This window comes from Taurulus bubalis, assembly GCF_910589615.1.
Source record: "Taurulus bubalis genome assembly, chromosome: 15".
Classification (NCBI taxonomy): domain Eukaryota; kingdom Metazoa; phylum Chordata; class Actinopteri; order Perciformes; family Cottidae; genus Taurulus; species Taurulus bubalis.
Window position 1 is genome coordinate 14,349,112 of NC_136603.1, and position 20,304 is coordinate 14,369,415.

The 20,304-nt window shown below is 40.0% G+C and overlaps 1 protein-coding gene across 1 annotated transcript; it reads right to left on the bottom strand.

Moving 5' to 3' along the window:
• Positions 1 to 1,015: 1,015 nt before the first annotated feature.
• On the bottom strand, positions 1,016 to 12,841 carry LOC306748226 (protocadherin-17-like; the record flags this gene model as incomplete). The annotated part of the gene is made up of 4 exons (XM_079231367.1): positions 1,016 to 1,593; positions 8,841 to 9,010; positions 9,165 to 9,223; positions 10,373 to 12,841. 4 exons carry the CDS (start codon positions 12,839 to 12,841, stop codon positions 1,016 to 1,018), a joined length of 3,276 nt encoding a protein of 1,091 aa, XP_079087493.1.
• Positions 12,842 to 20,304: the final 7,463 nt, after the last annotated feature.

A 20,304-nucleotide genomic window follows, 5' to 3' on the forward strand; every position in this document is an offset into this window, starting at 1 on the left:
GAGCAGGATTTTCATCTACACCTTATGATGCATGATAAAAGCATTGAGCAGAGGAAGTCAACTCGTGTTTTTTTGGGTGCACTAATACACAGTGCCTGATTTTATTTGCGTTTTGAATATAAATAGCTGTGCAAAATGTTGATTGTGAGTTTTTTTTTAAGTTCCTCTAACTAAGATCTAGTCTACTGCTAGATAACATGTGCTGGTATACCGTATAGCTGAAGATGGCATATTTGCAGACATATGTATTAAGCACCTCGAAGACATAAATGCACTTCCCTCACATAAAAACATGACAACTCCGAAAGTTGTCACCAGTTCAAATAAATTGCCTTCCATGCACACAGTGTATACAAATTTAATAAAATACACAACAAGTACAGTAGCCCACATTCACGTGTAAGCTCAGCTTATTTTCACATAAACTGCAGAGGACGACAATAAAATTACAAATACATTCTTAAAAAACTGTTTTATAGGAACCTCAAATGGTTTTATGAAAAGGGACATTCCCTGTTGCACCACCATTAACAGTTCATAAGACACTTCACTTTTGTATTTAACGTCACTGATATGTATTTCAGTTGCCTGTGATATTCAAAGAGATGTTCCTTATACACTAAATGGAGACAGGAAGCTTCACTGTACAAAAGCAGACAGGACTCAATAGCTTAACAGTAGCAATTTGTTTCACAGCCTCACAAAATTGGAGCTTGAAATGGGTAAAATACAGACATCTAAATTGACAGGTACAGTACACCATGAAAACACTTGAAGTCAGGTAAGCACTGATTTTCTCCCCAAACCTTCACAGCAGTCAAGGACACATATTTCACCGAAACACAACAAGTCACAAACTAAAAAAACAAACAAACAGACAAAGCAGATGGTTTTTGGTTATACAATGCGTGTCTGGACACCTTTGCGGGTCAAAATAAATCACCTCTTGGCCATTAACCTGTAACATTATCATCACACTCCTGGCAAGTGAGAGCGAGTGGGATCACCTGACCTGTCAGTTACCAGAGTCCCGTGGGTCGAGAGCACAATCGGACCCCCCACACTCCTGGCTGATGACGGAGCTGTGAATGAGGCTGCTTGACAGGGACTTGGGCCTGAGCTCGCGGGTCAGGTAGGAGGGCTCCTCCAATCCGGTGTGCAGTGGGGAGCACTGGCCATCTGGAGGGCCATAGGCACTGCTGTCTGAACCGCCATCCCTCTCTTCTTTGGACTCTTGGTTGGCCAAGTCCAGGGGCATACTACTCTTGGTGGGACTACTGGACACAGATGGACTCTCCTGCAGCGGTGGGCTTAGTGCACGCTGCGATTTTAAGTAAGGTTTGACATTGGCCACAAGGATTGTACTGTCCCGCTGCTCCTTTCCAAACGTGCTGAGGGTTTTTCTGTTGCTGCAGCTGATGGTGCCATAAATCTCTGTCTCTACCATGGCATTCATTCCCACAGGGATGAAAAGGTTGGTGCGATTATCGGCGCTGTCTGCTTGGCTTCCTACCCGTAACTTTGGCATCCAGCATCTGTCAGAATGTCCCAGTGCACGACATTCATCGGTGCAGTGGACTGATTTGTCTTGCTCTGCAAAAACAGTTAAACATTTGTTATTGGACCCTGCTGGGGTAAGAAACAACCGACAAGAAAATGTAGATGACAGTTTGAAGGATGAGCAACAATAATGAAACACTTGAACAAACCCAAAATCCAGTACTATTCTTGAAATCCTACCAACAATATAGTTATTTAGTATGCATCACTAGAATTATGGTGAATACAATGGGAACCAGAAACCTGTAACATTAATGGGATAGTTTACATTTAGCAGTATTATTTAGCTTTTCTATTCTAGAAATCGCTCACAATGCAACCTTAAAAAGGAAAGTCATATATGTCATGCTGGTCATTGTAAATGTGTGATTCAATCTATCCATGAAACCTTTTCCCTCTGTTATTCTCAACAACCTGTGTGGGCGTTTCCTGGAAAATATCATCTGGTGCAGAGGAAGTGATTTGTTGTTAATTTACATTTCCAGCAGCAGTTTGTGTTAAATATACAAAAACAACTGTGAAATTTGCATGAGCAGTGATATTAACCATTTCTGATCAGAAAGTGGTGAGCAACTCTGTAGTTAGAATGTTGCTCGTCAGAATATTGTTAAAACTCATTTTCATTGTTGTATTTTTCATGAATTTTAGACGGTAATGTATAAGTGTTCATTTTGGATATTTAGAAATTGGGTGAAAATCAGATCAATATCTAAATTGGATCTTGAAAATTCCATTCGTAGGACAAACACTTCTTAGTTTGACCTTTAGTAATTATTCTAATTACTTTGAGGGACTCTGGTGCATATTTTAGTAGCTCATTTGCGTGCAATACCCATTTTTCATTTCACTTCCAATTAATGGACCTAATCTGTGACCTGTCCTTGTCAAAAGAGGACCTTATTTACTATAAACTGTTTTTTGCTTCTTCTTCTTGCAGCAAGACACACAAAGTACTTTTAGATGTGTGGAAACATAAAAACATGGAATGAATTTAAACCGAGTGTTCTTTTGAACATATCTGGATAAGCTTTGGTAAAAATTGGCCAAAAATCGAAAATAGTTAGCATTTAATAATGTAGCCCATCATTGTAAGTATTAACTCGTTGTCACTGGAGTGACACTCGTAGTATAATTTAAAATTGAGGGGTCGCTTGATGCAAAGAAACATGAAAACTTTTCTTCTTGACAACTTTGTATTGATTGCAGTGGTTCCCTGATTATTCTATGTCTTCAGTAGACTTCAGCAGCAGTAGTTGATGCTGAAGGCCAAGCCAAATGCCACAGGACCGAGCAACATGGACTGATTGTTTATTAGTGTCAGCGGTAAAAAGTGGAGCAACGAGTAAGGCTTTATCTTTCAGTCTTTTACATTTCACACCACATCTATCCCTGGTCGACATGAAATACAGTGTGACACATAGAATGAGTCAATTTTCACGGTGTTATGATAAAGAAGGTGCCATGTTTTCTTCACCCATTAAAATTCATCTGACTATGATGCATCGAGGTATTTTGCATGTAGGCATGAAACAACATGTCAAATGTGTTTTTGTAAATTGATAGTAAATAGCAGGTTACCTTCATTTGTTTTACATGGAAGCAAAATTTCATGAGAAAAAGTATGAATTTAAAAACAAATCATAATAAATCTGTTTTATTTGCTATGATTGTCATGACATCTTTGAAAAATAAAGTGGAAAAAAATATACCTGAATTGGTCTGGATTTGGTTATTTATTTCTGTTTCGTACATTGTGTTTTTTTTGTAAAACTACAACAATAATAAATGAATGAGTCAATAAAACATATGAAACACGACATACACCATATCTGCAACTTCACCCACTCTCTCGCCAAGTGTTCTTGGTAAAATCTTATGGCAAAAGAATATGAAAAGTTCTCAGTCACACAACACTTCACGTCCTGTCTCTCTTTTAAATACATCCCCAATAATTCCAACAAAAATATCAAACCCTTATTTTATTTTTGTTTGTTTTTATCACGGAAATCACAACATGGCTTGATGCCCCACTGATCAGCTTTCGTTGCTTTGGTCTATAAATAAGGCTTCTCTATCTTGCTGTGAAGGAAACAATTAATCTCCTTTCTAAACGTAACAGTGACGAGGACCAGAATATCAGTCTGGAATAAGGATAAGGGAAAGCTCCACATGACCGGGTTCTTCCTAGAAGAGGTGGGGAGCTCCTCTTGTTCAATAGCATGAGTACCTTCCTCGCACACACACACACACACACACACACACACACACACACACACACACACACACACACACACACACACACACACACACACACACACACACACACACCCACACACGCCTCGACCAGTTTGCTGGAGGAAGTTCTAACAACAACAAGAAAAAAAGATACTGACTCTCCTCCACAACCCCCAAGAGATGTGAAAACCAGCACCATGTGCCACATATTCAAGGCAAGCTCATTTGCAAAGTGCCGCCACTATCACATACTACTGCTGAAGCCCATGCACACACACAGACACTTGCAGCCATAGGACTAAATGGAACAGTAAATTCAATGACTGGAAGGAGATTTAACAAGCTAAATGGGGCTGTTAATTTTACACCATAACTGTTTTAGAGATTTAATAAAGGAATGCTTACGTTAAGAAAGTGCATTTCTTCATTTTCTGCCAATAAATATGTATCGCATATGTCCTTTATGTGCTACAATCATTTCTTTATGACATAATATATATTTTGATGTGCATATTAAAGTTTTTTGCAATTGCGAAAACATAATTTCTGAAACTAGGGCCCTTTTTGTCGAAACACTACACTCAAAAAAAACAAACATACTGTATATACACAAACAATACAAACACTGTATTCCAAACTATATCAATTATTCTAATTTTGCATCACGGTTTTACACACAAACACCAAACAAATAGTTCTTTCCAAATGCAAACTAGACGTTGATGTGTGAAGTATAAACAACTATTATCTAGAGTCTTTGGCATTTTCATTTGAAGCATGCTATAAATATACACTATAAACACAAATGCAATGGGGAAACAAACTACTTTGTTTATTGGCAGTAATGATATACTAATAACAATATCAGACACATGTACTCGTGGGAAACACTGTAGGTTCATACATTGTCTTTCATGCACAATTCAATTTTGAGATGTTGGGCTATTTTGTTTCCGTAACATGTGTTTTTTCAGACTAATGGAAAAAAACATCCAAAACACATTCAGATGTGTATTTTACAACACATCTGTCTGTATATTTCTCCGAAATTGACCAGAGTTAGCATTAAATAATGTCTCGCATACTTAACTTAAAATTTCAGAAGAATCTTAATAAAAAAGGCAATTGTCTTAATGTAAGTAATCAAAATGTTGTGTTGTTAATTATTTTTACCCAATTCACCGATACAGCGTCTCCAGTAACTGAAGATGACATGGACATATTACTGCATTGTACTGTAAACAAAATACACTATATTGCAATTACTTTCAATAACTTTCTTTCCAAAATTGGCCTCCATTTATACACCGATCCTGAATTGATTGTGTTCGAGTTCTGATTACGTGATCTAATTGGTTACAGGTGCATTCTGGGAGAAGGATATTGATAATTGAGTGTAGGCTTTCAATGTCAGTGTTTAGCAAACAACACACACAGGGTTTTAGTTTTGAATTATGTGTCTAACCCTGTGTAATTATGTGGATAATTGCACTTTTTATGTGGAATTTTAAACTTTGTGTAAAGCAGTACTTTTGCCACAATTATCTGTTTTTGTTTCTTGGTAATTTCAAACTGTAAATTGTTTGAGGATACATGGCGCCATTTTGTGTCATGTGATCTAATTCGAGGAGCTTCTTGTTTGCCTGAGAGAGACTATGCACCAATACATTTTTGGGGATATCACAAACTTACTGTGCTTAATGTCTCCCTTTCCTATGTATGGGTTAACGGAATATTGGAGATACTTTATGTGTAGTCTTTTTCAGGGTGGCAGTATGTTAATGTTGGTTGTATTTATTATTTAAAAGTGTTGTTATGCTGCCCTCTTAGCCAAGTCTCACTTGGAAAATAAAATTGTATTCTCAACAAGACTTTTTTCTGGTCAAAATATTGAGATTGGACTGAAATATATGTGAGAATGTCTCATGCAGTTTAAATTAAGTTATTTTAAAATTAAATTAGATCATAATAATGATGCTAAGTAGATAGGCATGGTAAATATATTTGAATCCATAAAGTCTACAGTAGTGGAGCAGGAGTAGAGTCTATTAAGTTTGTACTACGTCTGTGGGGAAACACACCACACATAACTACACGTTTGTGCAAGCAGTTGAGATTAGATTAGATTTCTGAAAAAAGTTTAGTTTCCTCCTCCGTCATATTATGTGAATTTGCATTGTTAAATTCTTAGCATAGAGTCTTCTTGTGATATTCTTGTCAGGACTAAAATAGAGAGAAAATACACATTTGAGTTCAGAATGCCTTTTACATCAAAAGGGAGAACTAAATAATGGCTTTGATATGGCAAAGCCGCAACACAGATTCAGCATATTATAACTGCTACGCTTTGAAGCAACACCCCAGATTACAACTCTGTGCCCAGTGTGTTTGTGTTTCACCGTGTTTTTTTCCCCAACGCCATAGAGAAAAGTATTTTTTAGGCCGAGGTACATGAGGACAGAACAATACGAATAAGTGAGGAGAAGCAGGGAGATGCTGAATTAATTTCCATGGTACCTATCACCACTGCAGCGGAGCTAGCAGATGACGCTGATGCAAGGGGATGTATGTGCTTAGAAGGTTAAGAAAAAAGAAGAAAACCACAGTAAGGTATTATTTTCATTGTGCTATTTGTCTCACTATAACCAGGAGCAATTCGAGGGTCATGTCTGCATGTTTACATGCAATATATACAATAGATAAATATCTTCAATGCTTTTTTCTGTCATAATCACACCTTTGTGATCACATTATTTTGTGTAAACAGATAATAATTATATTAAATCATTTGTAAATAAATGCATGTATCACTGTTAGTAGCTTCATCATTTATATTATGTAAAAACTAAATGCAGACCCAAGATAATGAGGAATTGAGGGTGCTTTTCTCTATTGTGCCTGGCAATGGCTTTCTATATCCATTTATCATTTCATCACTGAATTCAAGGTTTTAAATAATACCTTTTAAATAACAGAGTTATACAATGGCTTAGAGTCCACTGCATTTACACAGTCACATAACAGAACCATGACAAAGTGACAAAATAGCTGTGATCTTATGGGCAACTGTGAGCAAAACAATATACCATGTTCTCAAAAACAAAGAAACTGCCTGCCCATTATAAATAGAATCAGAGAGAGCCTAGCAACATACCCACTGTGCATCTGGTGTCTGTGAGAGTGATAAATATTCAGAGTGCATGATAGTGGAAGCTGCACAGGTGCATATATTACCTGTATCAAAGCAGCCAGGAGACTAAAGGGATGGTAAAGGTAAAGACATAAAAGCAATACTACTTAACCCACAAGCTTTTGTGCTGGTGCATTTGGAACCAAAATTCTGTGGTGTCTCCATTTTGGATAAGAGCGCTATCTTCTTGTCTGTATCTGCAAAACAGTGGCTTTGTAGTTCAATAAATGCACCTGTATGTGTTTGTGAGTGAGAGACGAAGGAGTGTGTGGGTTGGAGGGTGCTGTTTTTTGTGTGATCAGGTCTAAGGCATTATACGTAATGTAGATCTCCCATCTTGTACTCAGCAGACAGATACATCGTTTAATGTTCAACTGGCCAACCCCCCATAAAAGAACAACTTTTCATCTAAACCATTAGTTTTATTTTAACTGCATTTCCCACATGCAAACAGGAAAGGTATTAGGAAAACCTATCAATATTAAAGCTATGCCCCACTTCTTTGCATTTCTCTTATCTAACGAATGCAGTTCTATAAATTAACTGACATTCCTGTCAAGCAAGCGTCAGCGCTGCACATGTAAATATTAATTCTTGCATGTTCAAAACATCTCTTTCAATAACTGTATGTCTATATGATTGGCCTTAGAACTGGGGCTGAATCAGATTCAGAAATGTGCTGCAAAAAAATTGTGATTAAATTTACACCTCCCACCGAGTCAAGTTTGGTCTGCCATAATTCCTCACAGCACACGCACACACACACACACACACACACACACACACACACACACACACACACACACACACACACACACACACACACACACACACACACACAAATACACAAAAGTGAGATAGATAGAAAGAGAGAGAGAAATTCACACATCCTTCTGGCAACCGCAAGAGTGTTTCCATCTCTGCCCTCCTGAGCATGCCACAAACAAACAATTCATAGCAATGTAAATGGTGTGGAAAGTACTGCATAGGGACCTGATGACCAGAGCCATTCTCTTGCAAGGCTCACACAAGGAAATGAGAAACACCACCACTTCAAGTTCCTCATTATCTTTTATCTCACCAGTGAGAGTGGCTTTCATTTTTTTCAGGTTATATCCACAATAGCTAAATATATCCGTCCCTATCGGGTCAGCCAGGTTGCAACGGATTGACAATCATCTATGATCATACTCCTGGCAAAGCGGATCATTTCAGATTTGTGAAATAAAATTCAACATTTCTATTTTCAGTTGCAAAACAAAGCTCCTCTCAAAACAGTGTAACCTGCGCAAAACCGATAACTGAGAAAATCTTTCCAAGCAAAAGGTGGAAACACTGTCATGTTGCACCAGAAATACCTGTCATTCGCACTGCAAGTGTCTATCATGCTTTCCTGTCGTGTAATTCAAGACATTCATGCGGCGAACCTGTGTTCAAATAATGACGTGATCAAAAGAGACACAGACGGAGGTACACTTTGCCATGCATATAAGCTCTTTTGATGGCAAAATCAGACACCAGATGTTTGAACATTCTACGTTCAGCCAATGGACTCTTTTATCCCTTTAAACTACCATCTACCTTCCACTCGGGTGCCTTCATGTCATCTATGCAACACACCTCAGGCTGTCTGCAATGTAAAGCGGTACAAACACTGCCTGCATCTAATAACAGTGTTGATTTACATCTTCTGTGTTAACTATTCGTCTGCATTGTACCCGGAGGCTGGCGGACCTCCACATAAACACCAGTGGGCTGCATTTTCTCAGTGCATAAAGTATACAAAAATGTGCAGTAGCTTTCAAGAGTAAGTTAGGCATCTTCAAGATGTCAGGAAGAGAGTGCATCCACTCACCCTGCTCAAAAGGCTGGCCATTAACTGCTGCTTCTTTCATCTTGAGGGCCTCCCTAGCAGACGTGTCGCAGTGTGAGCCTTTATTAGTATCCTGGTCACTGTCAGCCTGGTCACTATCACCATGGCCACTGTCTCGGAGACTTGCTCGTTCTGCATCCTTAAATGTTGAGCTGCAGCAGAATGGAAGGATTAAAAAAAAAAGAAACATAAGTTGCCATTACCTCCGAGTGAGCGTTCCTATGTGATAGCCATAGTCAGCTGGCTTGATACGGAGATGAAGAAGCTGAATGCACTGGTCAGGCAGCTTTTGGAGGGAGCTCTTACCTTTGAACAAATGGCTGCCTGCTGCCAGCATAATTGGGCTCTGAAGGGAAATTTTCTGTCTAGAAATGAGAGAAAAATAACATTTTGCATTTCCCAAGTTAAAACTGTCATGCATTTTTCAACAATAGTAAACATTGACATTACATTTAGACACCAAAACAGAATTTTTCTTGTTTTCAGACTCTTTCATCTTTATCATATATCACCTGAAAAGATGTCAATAAAAGCCAGAGAGCACCTGCAAGTAATGATGGCATTATAAGAACAAATCTCCATTGTGACCATATGTGCCGCCTTGGCAAGGCACAAGAAAAAAGAATTAGCCACTGTCATCGGCATCCTTTTTCCCTATCTTGAAAATAATGTGTTTGTGTTGATCACACCCACATACCCTAGTGACTGGTGACAGTGCCAGGCCTTGTCATCTGTGTTATCATCTCCAAATGAGACTGTCTGTGAGACTGTCCTACATATTTACATCGTTTACAACAGATAATTCTGCTGTGCTAAACACCACTACAAGCCCATGCTGTCAAATTAGCATGTTAGCTGGCTCATGCGTACAGCCCTGCCATCTCTACAAGGCAAGGCTGGACCCTATTAATGGCCTTATCGTGCCAACTTTGGATGCGGATGGGTGGAACTGGCCCATATTTGTGGTGAGCAAAAAATGTGATTGTAAAGTTATGCTGTGTGCATCTAGCTGTCTGGTGCACATTGGTTCAGTAATGTGATCGGACAAGCTGCTCAAACACCTGTCCAATCCTACATTTCAGGCAGGGTTTTGTTTTCACTCTATAGCAGCGGATCTGGCAGGGTCACAGCAGCCTTGTTCAAGACTCACGCTGTTTGCATGTCTAACTGAGAGGACCTTCTGATTATGCGGCCACCTGTACCATTTTGCAAGAGAGGACTTGGAGCAATTTCTAAAATGATTCAGAATCCTCAAATGCAGAAAGAAGAAAGTATCTCAAGTAAAACGCTATTGAGAACACAAGAAAACCTTCACACACCAAGTTTTCATATGATTCAGAGAATATTTCATGGTGTCATAACGGGGGGGAAAAAAAGTGGTAATAACGATGTCTGCTCACAGTGACAGAGTTTCTCTTTTTAGTCGATTACTTTTCTTTTGTCAGATTTGTATGGCAAAGCAGATAAGCGAGAATAAAGAGCAGATAAAGAATACAGTGCAGCATCCTCCTTACCTGTATCACCGACATCCTATTCGCTGGAGTCTCTGTGCTAAGCCCGGCAAAGCTGGAGTGGCAACCTGCCCTGGGGACTGTCAGGCTGTTTGGGGTTGTTTTCAGGTACATGACCTCTGACCTGGGCAGTGTGAGCGGCAGAGGGCTCTGGTAGTCAAAACATATTGGTGAAGTGATGAGTGAAGGACTGCTCACCACATTCATCCGGCTTGCAGAATCTCTCTCCTCCATCTCACTCTGCACCAGCATGATGTCACTCTTGTTGATCCTTTTCTTTTTGCCTTTCCCCACTGGAGGATTGGAGTACTCAGCCATGCGGCAGTTATAATTCCCAGTCTCCTTATCTTGATGTTTGGACTTGACAGCAATGGCGGTCATGACTGCTAAGAGCATGACAGAGATAATGCAGAGGGTAACTATGAGGGGCAGAGATACATCCCACTGCTGCTGTTCCCCACTTGCGCTGGAGCCCCCTCCTGCTGCCGCTTCTGTGTTCGCCTTAATGATGAGCTTAGCCACGGCAGATAAGGGGGGCTTGCCATGGTCAGTTACCTTCACCACCAGCTCAACCACTGGGGCGACCTCTTCCCAAAGAGCATGAGCAGTTCTGACCTCCCCTCCCACCGGATCCATCTCAAACAGGTGGTCGTCGTTTCCCTCTGTGATCTCATAGGTCAAATGTCCACTTTCTCCGTGGTCATGGTCCACCGCTTTCACTGTAGCCACGATGTATCCAATACCTACGTTTCTAGGCACTGGTATTTCAGCTGTATCATTCTGCAGAAGGGGTAAAATAATAACTGGGAGATTGTCGTTAACGTCAAGGACATTGACCTTTACTATAGAAGTGCTCTCCATGTGAGGGGATCCGCCGTCTTTAGCTTGAACTTTGAACTCAAAGGATTTTGTTTGCTCATAATTGAAAGAGCGTGAGGCATATATGGCTCCATTGATGGGATTGACAGATACATAGGTATACACAGAAACATCTCCTATGTGTGATGGCAGAATGGAGTACGACACTGTTCCATTTCGACCTACATCTGGGTCGTGGGCCAGAACAGAGCCCAAATATTCCCCCGGGATGTTGTTCTCAGGCACCTGTAGCACATACACTGTCTTTGTAAAGCGTGGTGCATTGTCATTCTCATCCAGGATTTTCACAGTAAACGACTTTGTGTAGTTCAAAGACGGGATCCCATTGTCTCTCGCCACTATTGTTACATTGTATTCATCTTTCATTTCCCTGTCCAAAGGTCTGTCTGTGAGCAGCGTGTAAAAATTATCATTGTTCTCCTGCAGTCTGAAGGGTACATTTCCCAGCACCCTACACTGAAGTTGACCATTTCGGCCAGAGTCTTTATCTGTCACTCTCACCAGCGCTATGACAGATTCTGGAGGTGCTGCCTCACTGATGGCTCCCTGCCGGACAGAGACAAAACTTATTATTGGTGAGTTGTCATTTTTGTCAAGCACTTTGACAGTTATTTTACAGTGGCCGGGGATTGGGTTGGGTCCGAGATCCTTAGCTTGAACATCAAACTCGATGATTGGATTCTCCTCATAGTCAATTTCTCCCTGGACCTTGATTATGCCAGTATTGGAGTCAATGGAGAACAAATCTTGGATTCTCTCAGATGCATATCCAGTGAAGGAATAGACCACCTGCCCGTTGCTTCCCTCGTCTTGGTCAGTGGCGTTTAAATCTATGAGTACTTTTCCAAGTGGGGAATTCTCTGGAATCTCAATCACATAAGAGGATTTATCAAACACTGGGCTATTGTCATTTGAATCCGTCACTCTGACGTTGATTTGCATGGAGCCTGATCTTGGATACTCCCCGCCATCAATTGCTGTGAGGAGGAGGGTGTGATGACTCTGATCCTCCCTATCCAGAGGTCTCTGAACCACCAGCTCTGGATATATAGTCCCATCACCCCTCACTTTTAAATCCAAAGAAAATGTATTGTAATCATCTCTGGTGACCTGGTAAGTCTTTATCCCATTTTCCCCAGAATCTGAGTCATGTGCAATAGTGAGGGGGAAACGTGTCCCAGCAGCTGCGTTTTCTGAAATATCAATATTAACATGATCTGAAGGAAAACCGGGCGAGTTGTCATTTATGTCCTGTATGTCAATCTTGATCATACATATCTCCTTGTCGTTGGCAAACACCTCCATAGAGAGCTGGCACTTTGGGTTGCGCCTGCATAACGTTTCCCTGTCAATCCTTTGTTTGGTGAAGATTAGTCCACTCTCTGGGTCAACGTCCACCAGATGTGGAGCAGAATTCTCCAGTACTCTAAAGTTGGATTTTTTCCCCCTCTCCATTGTCCCATATCCGGCATCTTTTGCTATATTGCCGATAACAGTACCGGGTCCTTGCTCCTCCGGGACAGAATAATTGAGATTTTTCAATGTCAGGGCTTTAACCCACAGCAGAAAAAAAATGGGTACAGAGAGACGCATCCCGATATGCGGTAGTGGCAGACAGAAGAAGAAAAAAATCCTCGTTGACTTTCAACCTGTTGATTACGGCAAACCTAGAGGAATAAAGCCAAACCAGACATGTGGTTGACGCCGATTCCACACTATTTGGGTATTTAATCGATGTGTGTCTCCTTATTGCCTTTTAATCTATATTTGAATCTCTTTCACATGCCGCTCGGCTATGATGAACACTTTCTGTAAACAAAGATGACCGCCCGACGACACCTTATGCATGAATAAAAGATCAAATTCAACATAGTGTACGAGGAATGCTTTGTTTTTCCTCTCGGGGGGTGGGGGGACTTAATGAATAATCGATGACTATAAAGTATTAATATTCCCTACTGCATCCAAGGTTAAAGCGTTTGCATCTCCGTGGTGAAGGTTAGACCGTAGCTTACAAAAGCGCATTGCCCTCATGCGACATCTACACCTAGGCTACAGCAAATACTGACATGCCCGTTCAAAATGCAGCATTGTCCGATGTTACCATTCACAATGCATTTACTTTTTCTCCTGTGCGGCACACTGTTGCATATGGGTTCTGCTCTTGCTGCATATACAGGCTACCCATACCACAAAGTAGATTAAAAGCACGATATAGAGCTGTTAATCCTGTCCAACCTTTTGTGTTTTCCCGTCATTCAAGAGCATATAGCACGGCTGCGACTTTTGCCCGATGATTTTGCCATAATCAGTCCAGTAATTCCATAATCCAGTCCAATTGGACCAAGCGCTCTTGCATCCTTCATTCGGACAATGCTCATCTGCACTGCCCCTGTGAACGTTTGCCGGAAGAAAAAAAAAAACGCGAAAAGAGGTTTCAGATAATCAAAATTAATCGCTTTTCCTGCGCTCAGTTCTCTCCGCGTCAACTGTTGAAACCTGCTCCCGTCGCACTGAGATCTGACCGGAATCCTCTCGACGCCTTTACAACAGACTCCAGTGTATTTCTGGGTGCATTTAACATAGTTTCTGATCGTCTTCCAGCAAATGAGTGAACGGTGACAGATCTTGCCTTGGGGGGGTTCTCCAATAGGTCTGGCAAGATCGCATGAAGAAGGGCTGTTCTAGTGCTACGTGATTCATTTACTGATGTGCGCGCACAGAGCAGCAGCATCAGAGGGAAAACGTGCTGTGGATGTTGCTCCTAATACATGTGGATGTGAACTAGGGAGTATGAATAGATAGACGAAATGTGTCCGGATGGGATCTAGTAGAAGAAGCAAGGGCTCGACAAGTGGTCATTCTGAGGGAGAAGTGGATTGGCAACGTGGTACCGTGTGTAGACGATGTAAAATGAAAGATGACCAAATTGTACAGATTAACTGTTTTTTTTCTCCTTCAGAGGGCTCTGTTCTAAGTGCAATGACTCTCTTTGGATAAGTCAGAAGTAAATATTTTTTATCAATAATTAAAAACCTGTCTCCTGTGTTGTTTCTTGTTATCATTAGTTTTGAGAAAATCCAGCCGCAAGATAAAACAAAGGACAGACTGTGGGTGTTTTCAGGATAATCTCTGTAAAGGACATAGGAGAATTACTTATGCTTCTGAAAAAAAACAAGGCTTATTCCACAGCTCAAATATCACAGCTGTTGGCATAACCTGCCTTCTGCAGCTATCACACTCGTCTTCAATGGCCTATCCACATCAATCTCATATCTCATATTGAAAAGACGGACTGACATTTAGTTCACTCAACATTTCAACAATATGGCATTTGCATTTTTATTCTCAGTTGACCAAATCTTAGTGACACATGGGGCTCCTTGGGGATGGATGGGCACTATGAGAGTAATTCTGACAGGAAGCTGTGTCAACATTAGGGCAAGCTCAGTGTGGCTCGGTTCCTCATTTAATTCCATGTTGCTCAGGATCTAAATCAACCTTGAGTTGTCCCTGGGTTCATTTCTTTTGTCTGAAACATTGCTGCTTTCCTCCTCTGGGGAGCATCAACTTTGCCTGGCCAGGGTGCAGCCTGCATAAATTGGCCATTTCTGCAGGTAAGAGATAAGGACAACAAAGGGGAACTAATTATCATTCACTCTATGTTAAAACCTCAGGAAAGGACTGCTATTGACAATTGTGTCCGCATTGTCACAGTCATACCAGTTAATATGATCTGAACTCTGAATGAAAGGGTGGTTCATATCCATAATATATGGGCTACGTCCTAATGTGTGGCTTTGCTGCCTTGTTTATGCAGAGGCTGACGACTTTGTCATGGATAAGTTACTCTAATGAGACCACAGCACCTGGAATGAACCGCCATCTCTGATGCTTTGTTGGCAGTAAAAAGACACGGATGGATCAGTTGTTTCATGACGAATTGGTTTTTACCTGAAAGCACATTATTATGTTGGTGTAAAATCCTACCTGTTGTAATTCCACAGAGGTTGAAATGACAAACAGTAAATGCTCATTTAAGCAAACTTGCAATATCTTGGCATCGCTTTCATGCGATTCACTTACCACTTCGCATAAGCATGATTAGAGGTAAGATTAAGTTGTTTATATCGTTCAGTTTTTTTTCGCCCAATGCTGGTTGCAGAACACCTCAAACAGCACACTGGAATACTGATTGTGGTGAGTGGGAATGATGATCAACACAAGTCACTGAATTTTGCTGCAGAGTAAATGCAAGTTCTGCTTGGAACACATTTGTCCATGAGACATTGTGTAAACATGCTCATTTCACACCAGAAAGAAGATGTACAGCATTGTTTTACCAGTCAAAAAGGGAAAACATTTAATAGTGAATACATTTTTCCAGTTTCATATATCATTCATCATTCATCTACATTTCAGCCAATATAGATCAGGCATAACGGTTTAGCTATATGCATGTTGGTGTTGGGAGATTCACCTCTGAAACCTCTGCAGCCAGCCTAATACATTGGGGTAAATGAAAATTTAAATTTAGCTTTTTTTTCGAAAATTGAAGAAATATATTTGAAAACCCATTAGCAGCAGGTTTTTCAGAAAAAGTTCCCCAGTTACTAAGAATAATCCACAGAATGTAATGCACACTTTTAATTGGGTGCATTTGCCTAGAATAACAGTTCATATACAATCTGTCCACAGAGGTCTGGGAGTCCACAGTGCAGGACAATGTTTCTAGAAAGCAGTTTTGCTATGTCATTTCCCAATGCGTTGGCCACCCACAACTAAATTCAACTATCTTTCATTCTATTAGTGTGGTGGCACAATGGGACACCTTGAAACTGCAGCAGATACAGCTGATACTTTATGTATGGCTCAATGTCACGAGGGACAAGTGGGGAGATTTTCATTTTGTGAAGTGAACAAAGTTCTGGGGTTGTCCAGTACTATCGTATTTTCATCAACATTGTTAAATGTCCGTGGTGCAAAGTGTGTTTTTCTTAAATTAAAGGTGAGTGTGGATATATTGTATATTATTTTTATTGTCAATAAATACAAAGCAAAACCAACTATGAATATAACTCATTAACAATAGCCTGAAACGGCAAAGCCTTATTTTGCTTACCTCTGAGGCCAAAGTTCTGAACACTTGTTGATGGATCACACTGTCATCTCCTTATAAAATGTAAATTACATTTATAGACAACAATCGCCTAATGTTATTGCATCACCCAGTGGGAGACCTTTGTTGCATATTATTACTTGTGTTATCCTTTGTTGTTGTCTCTGTCAACTACAGGATAAATACAAAATGTAAAACACATATTTAGAAAAAAAATAATCAAATATGTTTTCATCATTGGAATTCTTCACACAATATAACCAGGTAGCCATTATTCCTGCATTTCCGTAGGATGCCACGCCCCATGTGGGTCCTCCACAGAGAGTCTAAGAGGCTGACCTGACTGTGTGTGCAACAAAAGAAGCCTTACACATCTCACAAGCCTTATTATCATGATACATGTCGAATAAATTATTTTTTGTTACAGCCCAGCTGTGGATTTGCATGCAAATGCAACATTTCAATTCAGAATCCAAACTCACGAGTCGAGCCTTGCTCTCCAGCGCGCACGGGGCCAGGAGTGAATGTTTTTGCATTTGATTTTTAGAGAAAGTCTCTGAGGCTCCAATAGCTAAGTCAACCTTCTGCCAAATTCTCGAAACTGAAAGTCCGACTTGAAAGCATTTTAGATTCTTATAGCCTCCAGTGGAGTTTCAGTTGGTGGTCGGTATGATGGGTTTAATACACTCCGAACCTAATCTGCATTTGGAGGGTAAGGAGCTAAGACTGTGACTGTCTGTGCCTTTTAAAGGGTTTATACAAATAGGTGCTGAATAACTCCCAAATTACTTGCTGATTAATCAGGCTGGAAAACAAGCGTGTATTACAGCTCTCTGATGCAAACACCATAAACACTATAATTACAGTTTGTACTCCATGCAACAAAAGTTAAATTAATTTCACATCAAACATTTGAGACTGGAATCACAAAAGAATTATGAGAAATAGGAAAACAAACACCATAACCTGCTATGAATTAACTTTACTTTAAATTTGTGCAATGATAATTAATGCCTCTGAATATACGGCGACAATCAGGGGTCAAGGCTACAACAAAGCAGGTTCCAAAGTGCTTTAATACGAGCCAACGTGTCAGGAGGTCAAACATGTTAAATATTCACTGCAAGGCTGCAAACTAAGGATTCTTTTTTTAATTGCTGGTTTTGTTAATAAGTAGATCTTTAAGTCAAACACGACACAATACAATATGATCAATTACAGTCAAATATCGCCTCATGATAAGTTGTAAACGTGAGATGGTCACACTACTGTAACAGCGCCAAATCACGCATGCATCGTAAATATTTCAGCCAATCCATACTATTTACTATTTAATCAGGTAGGTTTTATTAAAGAATCTGGATTTGTATTACAAATTAGTCCCGTAATTGTAAAAAGCCTGAGCTGGAAAGACTACAGTATTGCAGTCGTCAGGACGAATCGCCCTTCCAGAAATGCATTGATTATTCATCTCAGTAATGACCTCATGTCCTAACTTGTTAGACTCCAATACCTGCCGCGTAGCTTTAGAGGCTCCATGCACTAACTATTTGATGCTCAAATTTCAAAACAAGCATATATCCCATGTTCAGAATTACTGAGAGAGTCCTTGTCTTTGATGATCATAAGAATATCATATAATATTCTCAAGTGTGACGTGTTGATGCTTTCAACAACACTTAGCAGCTCAGTTGAAGGCATGTTTTTCTCTCTGACAATACTGTAATGTCAGAACATGTAGCCAAAGTCGTTAAGTCACAAGGCGTCAGCACTTACCACAAACCATTCCACACCTTAACATCTGTGCTGGTATGCCCTAAAGATAGGAACCCCCTGGAGTGAATAACTAGTGGTGTATGACACCCCGTGTGGCAGCTGTGGGGAGCAGCACTTCGATGCAATGGCGAGGAACCTGGTCAAGAGACTGAAAGAACACTGGAAACGGACCACCTCTGCTGTCTATTAACACCAAACCACAAACTGGTAAAGCGTCAACTGGTAAGAGGTCAAAGGTCATCAACGAGGAGTTAGTGGATGGCCAGAGAAAGATCTGATGCCAGGGACTATCCTTGATCAGAGACCATAAGTTGAATACTTTTGTCACATGATAAGAACTGAGAAAACTCCATTTGGGGATGAAGACAGATGCAGTTGAAAGCTCCAAAAAAAATGCAAGTAGATCTAAAGTTACAATTATTTCGTCAAACTATTGAAAAACAACATGAGAATAAAGCTCATCATAAATATGCACTGAAACTCTGATTCAAAGGAACAGTTGGATCTTTTGGCAAATACATATATTCACTTTCATTGCAGGAGCTAGACGTAATGATTGGTACAATGGGGAAACTCTCTCTCTCTCTCTCTGAAGATCCAAAATACGTTTACCTCAACCTGATTATTATATTCCAGTTTGCCAAGAAAAAGTTACAGCATGTAATTCACCATAAAACAAGTTTTAATTATTACCTTTCTGTTTGCGTCGTGTAAACAAATAATAGGATAAGTAAGCTTTAGAGGTGTTGATAGACATATTCTTCAGTTTTGGACGGATCTAGGCTAGCTGTCTCCACCTGCTTCAGGTCTTTATGCTAAGCTAAGCTAATTTCCTCCTAGCTTGAGCTCCACACTTGAAGATGATAGTGGTATCGATGTGCTCATTTAACTCAGAAAGCAAAGGCCATTTCCCCAAATGATGAACAAGTCCTTTAGGAACCATATAAAGTAGAGAATAAAGCTTATTTACTTAGAGCAATGGGACTTTGGGAGTAGACAAGTTCAGAGTAAACTTATCAAAGACATATAAATATTTGTTCATTTTTTTTTTTTCAAACGCTATGCTCATGCATCTAAGAGTGAGTTGGATTTGCGCCACAAAAGATCCATATATTATCAAGATAAATATAACATGTGTGCCAGTTTATTTTTGAGGGCCCCTGTCTAAATTTCACTGAGCTGAATCTAGTGCACAGTCTCAGGAAGGTTGTGCCAGATGCCTCGTCTGCCTCTTAGCCAAAGTGTCCCACATACAGTGTGAGAGAATTGCTGGTTCCATAGGACTGGAGGAGAAGCAGCAGGTTAGAAAAAAACACCTCCCAGGAGAAATGATTCAAGGTATTGGAGAGCCAAAGAGGCGAGTAAAGTGAATGCAATTTCAAAGAGGAAATAATGGAGGTCATGGTGTTTGATGTTGCTATGCTGGCCACGAAAATGACTTAGTTGATGATGGAATCAATCACACCTCTATGGCACTGAATGTTAATGCAGATATGTTTATTTGTTTTTTTGCATTTTTAATAACAGTGTTAACATCAAACCTAACCATCCATTGCTCCAGACAGAGTGAAGTGCAGTTATCTGCAGCCGTGCCGGTGACATCAGCTAACTGAAGCAATAATATTTGAAATGTGATGGGTGTGTTTTCTTATTTTTCAATTTTTTTTTTTGCTGCTGCTCTTCTCTTGTGTTTTTGTTGTGATGAGTGAGCACAAGGTCAAAATGGAGTTTCTCCTCTGATATCACCTGCCACTCCAGACAAGAGAAATGCTCACTCAAGGTGACATTACTTTGGTGTCTGTACACAGCATGCCACTACATCTTTCATTTCCTGTGAGCTAAAATTTACAACTTATCCTTTGACAGGAGGAGTAAACATCTCTAATATGACCCAGGCTGTGATCTGTTGGGGTAAACAAAAGAAAACCTGCCTCATTTTCCACGATCCTTGACAATCCCAAAGAAAACAATAAACAAAGATTTTTTGTTTTTATATATTTAAAATATTAGACATGCGTAAGAAGGAAAATACTTTTCAAATGTCAGGGTATTAAAAAAGAATATAACAATATGCTACACTCATCATAGGATTTCTAATGTTGACAATAACTAAATTTCAGTATTCTGGGTGGGATTACTGGAAGGTGAGAGCCATGAACGA